Raw genomic sequence first — 13319 nt, forward strand, 5'->3', positions numbered from 1 at the left:
GTGCCAGAAATAGCAAAGCCCCTCGCGCACGCTTGATCTCGTTACCACGAGTGAGCTTCCCTCCCCCGCTTTCCCTTTGCTCGTGCAGGAAGGCGGCAGTCGTGAAGCCACCATCTTTCTTGTCTCACCCTCGTACAATTTAACTCGCACCTAAAGCACACAGTGCGTGGGCTGGGATAGGATCTGATCGCACTTGAACTTTATACACAACATGATGCGGCTCCACTGTGGCGGTTGCTCTTGTCATGCTGCGCTTGGTTTGAGAGGTGCATTCGCAAGCAGACGCTTTGAATTCAGTCATTTGACCATCGGTACCACGGAAATTTCCATTTATTCTCTTGGCATTCCTTCGCGGCGTAAGCGAAATTTCATGATGTATAAATTGCTTACAAACACACTTCGTTATAGAGGTTCTAAGTAAATGGTGTTCAAGTTAAACATGTGGTGTTCAAAAGTTAAATACTTCGTTATATAGATGATTTTGTTTCACTGAAGTTTGTTATATCAAGGTCTAACTGGTCAAGTTTTCAGCACCATACCTCGAAGAATAAACATTTTAGTAATTCTTGGTTTAAGGCCCACATCTCCCCTTAAGTAACATTGTCCTCTCACGTGACTGTGTTGTTAATTTTTCTGAGCACTAGATTTCTGTTTGCTTGCACACTGCATGCACTGCTCTTTTTCCTGTGTAACTTGCTGTGAGCACTTCCTGAAGATTATCCCTGTGCGCACGCAGCCTTCCCCTGCGGTACCTGCGGCCACAGACGCCTCCATCCAGCACAGCGCAGGCGCAGCAGCAGCCCCTGGTGGGCTATGCCCTCTGCTCAGCTGGACCACCCGTTGTGCCACCCCAGCACCCACTGCCGCCCATGGTCACCGCCTTCCAGGTAAATTGCAAAGGCGTGTTCGTCAGCATCATAGGCTGGCGCACTCGTTCACTAGTGGACCAGCTCGTGCTCGCTCCACCCTCATTTCACGGGAGTGACAATGAGCACTAGTATGAATGGGAGCGAGTGCTGTTGAGTTTGAGTGGGCGGGAGCGAGTGCTGTTGAGTTTGAGTGGGTGGGAGCAAGTGCTGTTGAGTTTGAGTGGGCGGGAGCGAGTGCTGTTGAGATTGAGTGGGTGGGAGCAAGTGCTGTTGAGTTTGAGTGGGCGGGAGCGAGTGCTGTTGAGTTTGAGTGGGTGGGAGCGAGTGCTGTTGAGTTTGAGTGGGCGGGAGCGAGTGCTGTTGAGTTTGAGTGGGTGGGAGCGAGTGCTGTTGAGTTTGAGTGGGTGGGAGCGAGTGCTGTTGAGTTTGAGTGGGCGGGAGCAAGTGCTGTTGAGTTTGAGTGGGCGGGAGCGAGTGCTGTTGAGTTTGAGTGGGTGGGAGCAAGTGCTGTTGAGTTTGAGTGGGCGGGAGCGAGTGCTGTTGAGTTTGAGTGGGTGGGAGTGTGAACAGGAGTGAGTGCTTGTTAACGCAAGTATGAATGGAAGTCGGTGACTGGGAGTTAGAATGGACATGAGCATGTATGCGAATGCATATTGTTGAGTGGGAGTAGATGCAAGTATGAGCGTGAGTGGGTGCTAGTAAGTGCGAATGGAAGCGCCTGTGAACACGGTGCTAGTGTGGGTGAGTATGAGTGGTCGTGAGTAGGAATGTGAGTGAGTGTGAATGCAGAAGGCACATGAGTGCGAGAGAGTGCCACATTTACCCAGATCTAATGGTCACCTCTCTTCTGAGAAAATGGGTCCAAAATTGCCTGTTGTGTCACAGTCACAACGCCATCAAATCTAAAATCCACCAGAGGCAGTGCCATTGTCATCACAAGATTGCCACAGAGCACGTTTTTGTCAAGGGTTTCTCTGGGTTCATTTTGTGCCAAACTATGATCTGGAGCAGTACTTGTGATCAATCGCTTTTGGAGATCCTATCACCCTCCCGAAAATTGGCCTGACTAGGCTCAGGATACATTGGCATATGCAGACGCCAGCATTTCTGGCGTTATGCTAAGCTATCTGTGCACAGTGCCAGGATCGCTGTTGGCTACATATTTCTGTAGTGCAGTCACATAAAATCTAGCAGAAGTGATAGCAGCATCTCTAAAAGTAATGACTAGAGAATACCACCCTTGTGTGCTTTAGTAACTGTGGCTAATAAGGTGCAATGACGATTTGCCACTTTCATGATGAAACCTCATTAAAGAAGATTCCCCTCTGTCTAGTTTTTTTCAAATAGCTAACATATGGGGCATGCTGTAGTTTATTTATAAATAGAGGCCACGTTAAGTTCAGGTGTACTTTTGTTTTCTTATTTTTACTTTATTGCACGTTAGATTCAGGTAAATACTGTATGTAGCCTACAAAAATATTGGTGAGTGAGTGCGAGTTGGCGTCTACTTATCCTGCTGACCTATAAACACCATCAAGGGGTGCGCAATGAGGCCGGGAGAAGCACGGCAGTTGGCCTGATGTGCTCAGGCCACCTAAAAGCAACAATTACCTCTCTGGGGTGAAAAAGTAAAAAAATAAAAATATTGAAATAAAAGAGAGAGAGAGAGAGAGAGCACCTTGAGGTGGCTTGATAACCCTGAAAAGACCCAAAAGCAGGAAACCACCCTGAAGTTCCCGCACCAGCATCATTCTATATAAAGCTGAACACAGCTGTTTATTTTTAGAAAAGTATTCAATATTCTATTTGAATCTGGCACTATTCGATTCGTAGTTGGTTTGGTCTCAAGTATTACCATTCGCACACCCCTACGTGGTTTCCTCACCATTTGCGTGCCTGAAGAATGGAGAAAACAGCAGCATTGTGTGCACGTGCGAACGCAGTCACTGGTGCCGTGTGTGGCGAGGCCTGCTGTGGCGAGCAATACAGCAGGAGCTAGCCGTGCCTCCCTGGTTGGGCCAACCTCATTTGCCGTGGGCTTACCGGCCTGTGGCATGGCCAAAAGCGGCACACCCTTCCTCGGCATGGGAGCACCCACGCACCCTTCGGCGACGACACCGTATGGGGATGGTTCAATGGGAGAAAGAATGGCGTCCAGTGGAGATGCTTCGTCTATGGGTGAGGATCTCTTCCCAATTTTTGTTACCCTATCTACTCAAACATGATGCAGCAAAGGACGGCAGTGTTAAACTGGCCAAAAGATCAATTTCTGGAATATCACATTTTCAGTTTCTATAACCTGTTTTATATGTGATTCCAAAATATCATCACTGAAAACCTCATAGAAGTGCTTTAAGAAATTTGTTGTATCAGCCAAGGTGGCAAAAAGTTTCGCAGAAATCATGAAAGAACAGTGTTTTTCAAGCCACAATATCTCTGGAACGGCGCAACTGAGTGCTGCCATCTTGGTCTCGGAAAACGCATTTCTCCATCTTCAAATTTGCCACTTCAGCTATCACCTCCACACTGAAACAAGTGCACAAAAAGCGAATGACTGAAGGTTGTTCCAGAGTCTCCGATTGGTGGCACCCACCATGTGACTCCGGCGCGGTTTGCCATTGGTCCAGCGCTTGCTCTGTAGGGGCGTCATCTGCTCATTGCACCTTGCGAGCTCTCAATGCCTTGACCACTGTGATCTTGATGAGTGTAGAAACGGCCGTGACGTGGACATAGCAGAAACGCAGCTGACCCCTCTGTTACTGGACGTCTCAGACCCATGGGCTAACCCCCGTATTCAGAAATGCATCTTAACTTGAAGCCCACGCTTGCCTTGATTTAAAGGGACACTAAAGTGAAAAATGATTTCTTCTGCATCAGTAAATTACCTTCCTACAACACCAAAAACACCATTCTTATAACGATAAGACGTTTGGTAAGCCAGAAGAAGCGCAAGAACGAAATACGGGTGGCGACGCCTACTTGAAGTTCCCGCACCTGGGGGCTGTGACGTCTTGGATTTTGATGGCATCTTCTAGGGCCTACTAATTATATATAGCGGTACAGATTAACTAAATTGTGTTCTAAAGGAACCAAATATTAAACATGGCAAGTTTCGGGAACCTTTACTCAGCCAATGCGGCCCAAATGCGAAAACATACTTTGGAATCCCTGACGTCACGCTGACGTACCGGCACTGGGGTTTCGGCGCGAAATTTAAGGGGGGACGCGGGTTTTACATCGCGAAAAATGGCCAAAAAATCGATTTTTTGAAAATCACATTTTCAGTTTCTATAACCCCTTTTCTATCTGATACCCAAATATCATCACTGTAAACCACTTAGAAGCGCTCTAAAAGATTCGTTTTATCAGCCAAGGTGGCGAAAAATCTCGCGGAAATCAAGAAAGAACAGCGTTTTTCACGCCACAATATCTCCGGAACGGCGCGACCGAGTGCCGCCATCTTGGTCTCGTTGGAAAGCGCATTTCTCCGTTTTCAAATTTGCCGCTTCAGCGATCTCCTCCATACAGAAACAAGCGCACAAAAAGCAAATGATTGAAGGTCGTGCCGGAGTCTGCGATTGGCCGCGCCTGCCACGTGACTCCAGCGCGGTTCGCCATTGGTCCGGTGCTCGCGTCGTCTGCTCGGCTCTTTGCACCTCGCGAGTTTGATGTCTCCACTCGCCGTAATCTCGATGTGTCAAAACGGGCGTTACGCGGACATCGCAGTAGCGTTTTCGATCCCTGCGCTTGTGGACGTTCGGACTCGCGGCTAAGCAATCCGAGCATCGGCGACGCAGACTTCGCAACCAAGATTCACGCGCGGAATCCTCGGACATGCAGCTAAGCCTTTCAGCACTCGGTGTTTCGAATTCGTGACAAATTCGTATCGCGCACGCAATCCTCGGAAACGCGGCTAAAGATCTCGCGCATAGGGAGTCTCCGACTCGGCGATCATGCACATCGCGCGCGGACTTCTCGGACCATCACCTAATCATTTTGTGCATCGGCGCCTCCGACTGCGCGAATAAGCGCATCGAGTGTCGACTCCTCAAGCCCGCCGCTAGGAATTTCGCGCGTCGGCACGTAGGACTACGCGTATGAGTGCGTCGAGTGTCGACTCCTCGAGCCCGCGACTAGGCATTTCGCGCGTCGGCACCTCGGACTGCCCGAATAAGCGCATTGAGGGTAGACTCCTCGAGCCCGCGACTAAGCATTTCGCGCGTCGGCACCTTGAACTGTGCGACTAAGCTCATCGCGCGTCGGCTCCTTGTATCTGCGGCTACGCATTTCGCACATCGGCACTTCGGACTCGCAACCAAGCACATTGCGCGTTCACTCTATTATCATATTGTCACGATAGCTCGTAACAATATCTATCATACCACCCCTTCATAAAGAGAACCTCATCATGAGCTCTGTTCACTAGGCCCCTTGGGCTGGCACACACCTGGCTGCAGAAGTGATCGAGGCATCATACAAAAGTAAAATTCTGGAAAGCACCTGGCAGCTGCATATCTATCACTGGCTCTCTGATCCTAAGTTCCACAGCCACTGTCAGGTGAAGATGACTTGGAAGGCTACTTACACTCAGAGCCTTCATTCAGTAACATGGTCAATTCTACCAAATGAAAAAAATGCCTCACTGATTGTAATGGAGATTGCTATCAATCAGGCAGCCTGCATGTACAACACTGGAACTATATTCATGCCCACACAGAGTTCTACACTTCGGTTTGAAACCCAGGCACCATGCTCTTTGTAGAGCATGGTGCCTAATAAGGTTTCTTGTGCTAGTTCATTGGCCTGTGTGCTATTATTTTGAGAGTGTGCAGTCACACATTTAGTATGGCCATTCTTACAAAACATAGAGCTTCAAAATGGCGCCATTTGTATTGCTGTAGATTCACTTCAGCAAAAGCTACATTTGTTTGAAACGATGATTTTGCACACTGTACTCCGCCTTACGGGTGTTTTTTCTGGGTTGTCTTTGGCCAAAAATGACAAGGGTGGTATCATTTTATTCGTATTGAAATGATCTGGGGGGTGATGCTATTTTTATTACTCTTGCACCGTCATGAAAATTACATTCAGGTATAGTAATCGCTGCTAATTAGAAAAAAATGTTCATAATAAATGCAAGGTTGTTTTCTTGTCCTCAGAATGCTTCCAAATGAATAAAAATAGCATCACCCCCTGCAGTAGGTCTTTAGCAATGGTGTCATGCATTTAGTTTTTGGTTTAGCAAGAAGGAATCATCAAAAAGCCCCGTAACGAGTTTGAAATTAATTAGACTTCAGACCGCAATATTTTTTGAACTGCTACAACTATCAAAAATCTAATTACAGATCTGAAATCAGCATAAAAGATTACCCCAGACAGAGGAGTTTGTTAAAGATTCACCCAAAAATAAGAAAAAAAATTTTAAGACCCAATTCCCCCCTTAAATATTGATTCTTGGACCTTCATGTTCTCATCTAATAATCAAACTAATTTTTTGAAATGACTGCCTGCAGGGTTCTCAAACAATGCTTCATTAGTCTAAGCTGATTTATTGTTTCACTTTAGTGTCCCTTTATATGACACCTGTCGGGAATGCAGCAAAGGAAACGCATTGAGCGTCTTGGGTACATTCACACCAGGCGTCATTTATATCAAGTCAAGCATGGGCTTCAAATTAAGATACATTTTTGAATACGGGGGTAAGCATTGCAAGCATCGGTGACGCGGACGTCGCAGCGAAGCACTTTGTGCGCGGAATCCTCGGACACATGGATAAGCCTTTTGAGCATAGGTGCTTTGAACTTCACTTGCAACTTTACTTCCAAGCGCCTTGCGCAAGCAATTCTCGGACCTGCGGCTAAGCCTTTCGAGCGTTGGTGCCGATACCAAGCACGTCGTGCACGCAATTCTCAAGACCCACGACCATGCACATCGCGCGCATACTGTTTGGACCCGCTGCTAGGCATTCCATGCATCGGGGCATCGGACTCGGTGATCAAGGTCATCGTCCAAGAATGTCCCATTTATCTATGCTCGCAATATTCAACAAACCTTCCACTGCACTCCGTAAGCTCTCCAGGCCCTCACAAGGTTCAAAGGAGAAAAGGTTTGGACAGCACAATGTTCTCAAAATGTGGTAACTGGTGCAAAGATTAGGCTGCGAAAACACCTCCACATAAGTGCTGACTTGTAGGACACGCACATTTCAGCATTGCTGTCCTTGTACCAGTGCCTTTCTAATGTTCAGCTAGCTCCTGAGCTGTTGTCTAGGAAACAATTCAAAATGCTGCTGAAAGCCTTTCTTTAGCCATCTGGTCATGGCTACAAGAAGACAAAAATGCGCTATTGAATGTGAAGGAGACATTATGTGAGTGAAGCTAAGGGATAAGCCTCCCTGCTGCACTAGAAACAGCCATCAGCAAAGCAGTATGCAAATACAATTTTGGGACTTGCTGTTTTTTTTTTGTGGGATATTGTGTGACATTTGGTTTGCAACCTGGCCAACAAGCTTTTCACAGAGCAGTAGACAAGGATATCTTGGGGAAAAAAGGGGCAAGCAAAGCCCTTCAAACTAAAGGCAAAACACTTTAGAAGCCTCGCATTTGATAGGACATCAATGACTACAGCCCTGGTGCCTCTTGATAACTTAAGATTGATGGTACAACTTTTGAAAGCCATTTTCTCAAAACTGTTTTTTCTTGCCTTGCTGTCTTTTACTATACTCTTCGAAGTGCAGTTCAAGGTGTGACATTCTTACTTTTCCCGTATGACATTTTTGGAATTAGTGATTCAACTAGTTGCTCACAGTCAAAATGCCTGTTCTCATAAAAAATGAGAACTAAAAAAAGTCATGTTGTAAATGCTGAAATCTAAGAATGTCGTGCCTTCAACCGTTCATCTTGGAATGCACAGTCCTTCAAACGAGAGTCGCATTTTGCAAGGCATTCAGGCTTGGGACAAGCCCAAAAGGAGAAAAACATTCATAAAGAAGTTGAGATTGAACTTTGAAATTTCTGTGATAACAATCGCAAAAACATTACCACTACTTCTGCCAATTTTCAAATAAAATCCATGCAGAAATAAGGAAGTTGATTTCGAAAGCCACATCCTGTTTATCGACGTGGAGAAAGGCATTTGAAGTTGAAAATAGGCTATTTCATAAATACTTTGCTGCAAAAAGTACTTCAATGCGTTCAGCAGAAGTGGAATTATCGGCAATCAAACACAGCCTCCGCCGTGCTCCTGTTCTTTCTTCAGTGCCTTGCACTGTGAAGGCTACGACGCAGTGGGGTGTGCCCGGAACCCTTCGCCTTTTAGATGTCACCGTGGTGCGCAGTTCAAATTTCATTTTGGATGTTAACGTAGACACCAAGACTTCCATCTTTGGTGCCTACGACGCGCTAAACATAAACCAAACGCGGACTTGTGGCGGCACCCCGTGGTGGTCGCGTTATCTACGCCATGTAGCCGATCACAGTTTGAAAGGTGTCTGAGAGAAAGGTGACTTCGCAGTCTGCTTGCGAGCTACACCCACTGCGCACGACAGCAACACTTGGCTGAGATGTTCACAGCGGCATATGCTACCCGCGGACTATGTTATTTCACCAAGCCCAAGGGGTGGTTCAGGGCCCCTTTAAATGATGCACATAGCTCGGGAACATGTGAGCGTGTGGTCGAACCATAACTGAAAGCACACTACACACCATTAGCCAGTCATCGCTAGAGACAGGCGTGCACATCTGGTTTGTCCACAGAGTGCAAATATTCTCACCCCACTGTGATAGTTTCGCTTCTGTTTTCTTTAATGTTAATTTTCATACTTTGTATGAAAGGAAATCAAAGAAAACAGAAGCAATATTGTTGCAGTAGCGTAAGCATCTTTGCACATTGTTGCCAAACTGCATGTACGTGCCTGTCTCTGGTGATGATTGGTCGACTGTGCGCACTGTAATGTCAACTATGCTTCAGACACACGCTCGCATGTTTGTTAGCATATCCGAGCTCTGTACATCGTTCTTTCTGGATAGTGGGTGGCAATTGTTTTTGCAGCCAAGCCGACCCAAGCTTACTGACTGTCTTGGTAATAACCTACCCAGCACTCAACTACCGTAAAATAGTTAGCAAGTTGCCCCCCTCCCCTTTTAGATAAAGGGATAATATGGAAAATGTTGGGGAGAGGACCCTCGTTCAGGATTGCCCTCAAAATTCAAAATGGTGGCCAGAAAATTGCCACCCAGAAAAATAAAATGCAGTCTACTGTAATAGAAGAGCTTTATTTGAGGGCACTCGTACCTGTCAAGGTTCCCCAGGATCTACACCAAAAAAATAGATTGCCTGTTTGTGAAGTTACAGCACCAACATAAGTTGGCCATGAAACTCTCCAGACTCTAGCTCACCAGTCGGAGATGCCGCAACCTTCAAACAAGTGTGCTACAGCCTTCTTTGCAACAGCAGCTACAAAGTAATGGCAGCCCTTTGACGCCATGCCTCACACGAGAGAGGAAGGTACCATACTCTATGACAGGTGGCGCTACTCTGGTTTTCTATTTTCGTAATTTTCTCACTTACAAAAGCCCTATTGTGTGCATGATCTCTGAACATGGGCAAATCTGTCCATGGTGCCGGACAGCTTGCAAAGGATGCGTCATCTGCGAGTGCGTGCAGGTATTAGAACAGGCCGCTGCTCGTGTGTGTACCGCAGCCATTTTCATATGCCTTGATTCTAAGATGTGAAAATCTGGCTTGGATTGCTTTGCATTGGATCACGTCTGTGGTCTGGCATGTCACTTTGTCTGGCCACAATATTAATGCATGCTTGCATGCCTCCTATCCCATGCGCATCACCAAAACACCATGCATAGCACGTATGGTGCATGCCCCAATGTTGAGTTAACCAATTATCGCAAAATTGGTGTCACATTAACGAATATCCTATGGTATACAACTCAGTACAGTTGAGCCTTCTGATAAGAAACATAGCTGGCATGTGGGGTACATTCTCTATACCCGAGCATTCATAATTACATAATTTGATGAATAGTTCTGTGGAAAACTGCAAGGTGGAGAAAAGTAATAATTAAGGGAAAACGAGACATCTACCCAAACCTAGCCATTGCTATAAAGAAAAGCCATACAGGTTCCTCGAAAGAAAAGCCCCGCAGTTGAAGAAAAATTTTTCCTGGTTCGAGACTCGAACCCAAGATCACTGCCTTTTCGGGGCAGCTGCTCTACTATCTGAGCTAACCAGGCGGCAGGGGGAAGTTGAATTTGTCAGTATCTCGAAGCAAAGGCAAGAGTTTCACGTAATATATTTCTGAAAACCCGCAGGGTGGAGAGAAGTAATAATTAAGGGAAAACAAGGCATCCACCCAATTTTTCTTCAACTGTGAGGCTTTTCTTTCGAGGAACTCATATGGGTTTACTTTATAGCAATTGGATGGATGTCTAATTTTCACATAATTGTAATTAAATATTGTAATACATAGTACACAGTATGATACATATAATACATGAAAAGCGACAAAAGTTATGGGGCCACGAACGATTCTTGTATATATTGTGATCAAATCCCAGCACTGGTGCATCAGTATGATGTTTACTGGTTCACCAGTGTGGTGCGCCAGTGGGACATTTCGAAATACAGTCAAACCCGGCTATATCGAACTCGCAAAAAAACGCCTATCAGTTCGATATAGAGCATAATTCGATATAAGCCTGCTAAATAATTGTATGTCATAAAAGCACATGTCATTTATAAAATCACTTTATTAACGAAACTAGCTTAGTTTGGCATAAATTAGTCCTGCATTTTCTTCTGCTTGGGCAATTTCGCTGACTGCGACGCACGCACTTCCCCACGTTGTCTAAGGAGTCGGAGCAGCTGAGGCCGCAACCTTCCGCATTCGCGCAGAAGCGCCGGACTAATGCGAGTGCACCAATCACTTCGGAGGATGTGGGCAAAGGACCGTAGTTGCTTTCCTTAATGTGCCTACTTTCATTTGTGCTCGGTACGATGTCGTTTCCGGGCTCTACCGTGGTCGCGACACCATCATCTGCACTCACAAACTCGTCCACCGTTGATTCGAATGTCCCGAAAATTTTGACAGCTCGCTCCAAACTTCGGCAACACCGGCAACGGCTTCGTCGCATTCATCAGAATTTACAGTCCTCACCGAGCACGCGGAAACCGGCACGTATGAAGAACCCCTCGTACACGGCCGTGCGTACGCGTCGGGCGCCATGGGCACCGGGTTGCGAGTCTGGCCACTTTAGCCCTAATCGTGCCGAGAGTGCTCCTCGGAATCTTGCACGCTGCGGGGACATCCAACTTCTCATCGCGTTCGACGCGATTTATGATTTCGAGCTTCACGACGAAAGGCGAATTCACGACGAAAGGCGAATTCTGCCGCTTCATCACGGCAACACTGCGGGAGAAGGCCCACAAGGCACACACGATAAACCAGAGAAGCAGCCAGAGAACTCGCACTTTCGCCATCTTGCACGAAGAGAGCACAAGAGCCTCTGATTGGCTGTCTGAGCAAGCGCTGTAGGCGGGCCAGGATCATTTTTTGCTGGGGAGTGTCGCTAGATAGTGATCTAAAGAAAGGAAGGACGCTTGATTCTGCAACCCGTGAGGAAGCACGGCGAAGCGTCGTCAGGGGAGAGGGGGTGGCAGGTGAAAGATGATAGAGAAAGAGGGAGGATGTGGCCTAATAGACTCCACTATGCGCGACAGGGGGAGTGTCGACGGCTCGCCCGAACAGCCCGAGGCAGCGCGGTCACGGTAGGGAGAGCGGTTGGATGGAGCCGCGCCGCCGGGTTTCCCCGCTACCGCGAGGGAAAGCCAACTTCTGGGGGCACTTTTCCGCCGCTTGACGTTCGATATATCGGGAGTCACTGCAATATTTGTTCGATGTAAGCGTAATTTTTGCTATATATACTCGTTGTAACTATACCGTGACCAGAAATTGTTCGATATATAGAATAATTCGATGTAAACGGGTTCGATATAGTCGGGTTCGACTGTATTCTTTTCGTATTTTGGGCATTGTGGGCCACTAAATGTTCTTGAACCTGGCTAAGGTGAGCCTTAGTACGAAGTTAACTCCATTATCTCTGTACTTTTGCTAGCTTTGTTCACCAATACAGCTTGAGATTGTTTGGTCGATATAGGCCGATATACATAGGTTGATAGCATATTTTGGGTGAAATTTCCGAAAAGAAAGGAGTCCATTACTATTCGAATAAATACTGTACATAATTCTCAAGAATGTTTATGGAAAACGGTGACACAGTAGCTCAGTTGGTACGAGCATTGCACACATGATGGAAGACATGTGTTCAGATCCCACCTGCAGCATGCTGTTTTATTGCCTGGTTCACTTTACTTTATAATAATAATAATAATAATAATAATAATAATAATAATAATAATCACCACCACCACCACCACCACCATCATCATTAGCCTGTTTTATGTCCACTGCAGGACGAAGGCCTCTCCCTGCCATTTCCAATTACCCCTGTCCTGTGCCAATCGATTCCAACTACTGCCCGCGAATTTCCTAATTTCATCGCTCCACCTAGTCTTCTGCCGTCCTCGACTGCATTTCCCTTCTCTTGGTACCCATTCTCTAACCCTAATGGTCCAATGGTTATTTAACCGGAGCATTACATGACCTGCCCAGGTCCATTTTTTTTTCACTTGATGTCAATTAGAATATCGTCTATACCCGTTTGCTCTCTGATCCAAACCGCTCTCTTTCTGTGTCTTAACGTTATGCCTAGCAATCTTCGTTCCATCGCTCTTTGCGTGGTCCTTAATTTGTTCTCAAGCTTCTTTGTCAGTCTCCAAGTCTCTGCCCCATATGTCAGCACTGGTAAAATGCACTGATTTGACACCTTCCTTTTCAATGATAATGGTAAGCTTCCAGTCAGGAGCTGAAAATGTGTGCCGTATGCGATCCAACCCATTTTTATTCTTCTATGAATTTCCTTCTCATGATCAGGGATCCCTGTGTTTAATTGACCTAGGTAAATGTACTCCTTCACAAACTCTAGAGGCTGACTGGCAATCTTGAACTCTTGTTCCTTTGCCTAGCTATTCATCATTATCTTTGTCTTCTGCATATTAATGTTCAATCCCACTCTTATACTCTGTTAAGGTCCTCAATAATTTATTGTAACTCGTTTGCATTGTTGCTGAATAGAACAATGTCATCGGCAAACCGAAGGTTGCAGAGATATTCGCCGTCGATCCTTACTCCTAAGCCTTCCCAGTTTAATAGCTTGAATACTTCTTCCAAGCATACAGCGAATAGCATTGGAAAGAATGTGTCTCTTGTCTGACCCCTTTCTTTATTGGTATCTTCCTACTTTTCTTGTGTAGGATTAAAGGTAGCTGCAGAACCGCTGTAGATATTTTGCAAGGTATCTACATAAGTGTTTTGT

The 13319-nt window shown here is 46.2% G+C and overlaps 1 protein-coding gene across 7 annotated transcripts in view; it reads left to right on the forward strand.

Moving 5' to 3' along the window:
- LOC126530877 (uncharacterized) overlaps positions 1–13319 on the forward strand; it is a 114843-nt gene that overhangs the window by 83345 nt on the left and 18179 nt on the right. For all 7 annotated transcript variants that reach the window (XM_050178183.3, XM_050178186.3, XM_050178189.3 and 4 more), the window contains 2 exons: positions 737–887; positions 2813–3047. In XM_050178183.3, the coding sequence (XP_050034140.2) occupies positions 737–887; positions 2813–3047 (386 nt within the window). The remainder of the gene's footprint in view (positions 1–736; positions 888–2812; positions 3048–13319) is intronic.

Source organism: Dermacentor andersoni, chromosome 5, assembly GCF_023375885.2.
Source record: "Dermacentor andersoni chromosome 5, qqDerAnde1_hic_scaffold, whole genome shotgun sequence".
Classification (NCBI taxonomy): Eukaryota; Metazoa; Arthropoda; class Arachnida; order Ixodida; family Ixodidae; genus Dermacentor; species Dermacentor andersoni.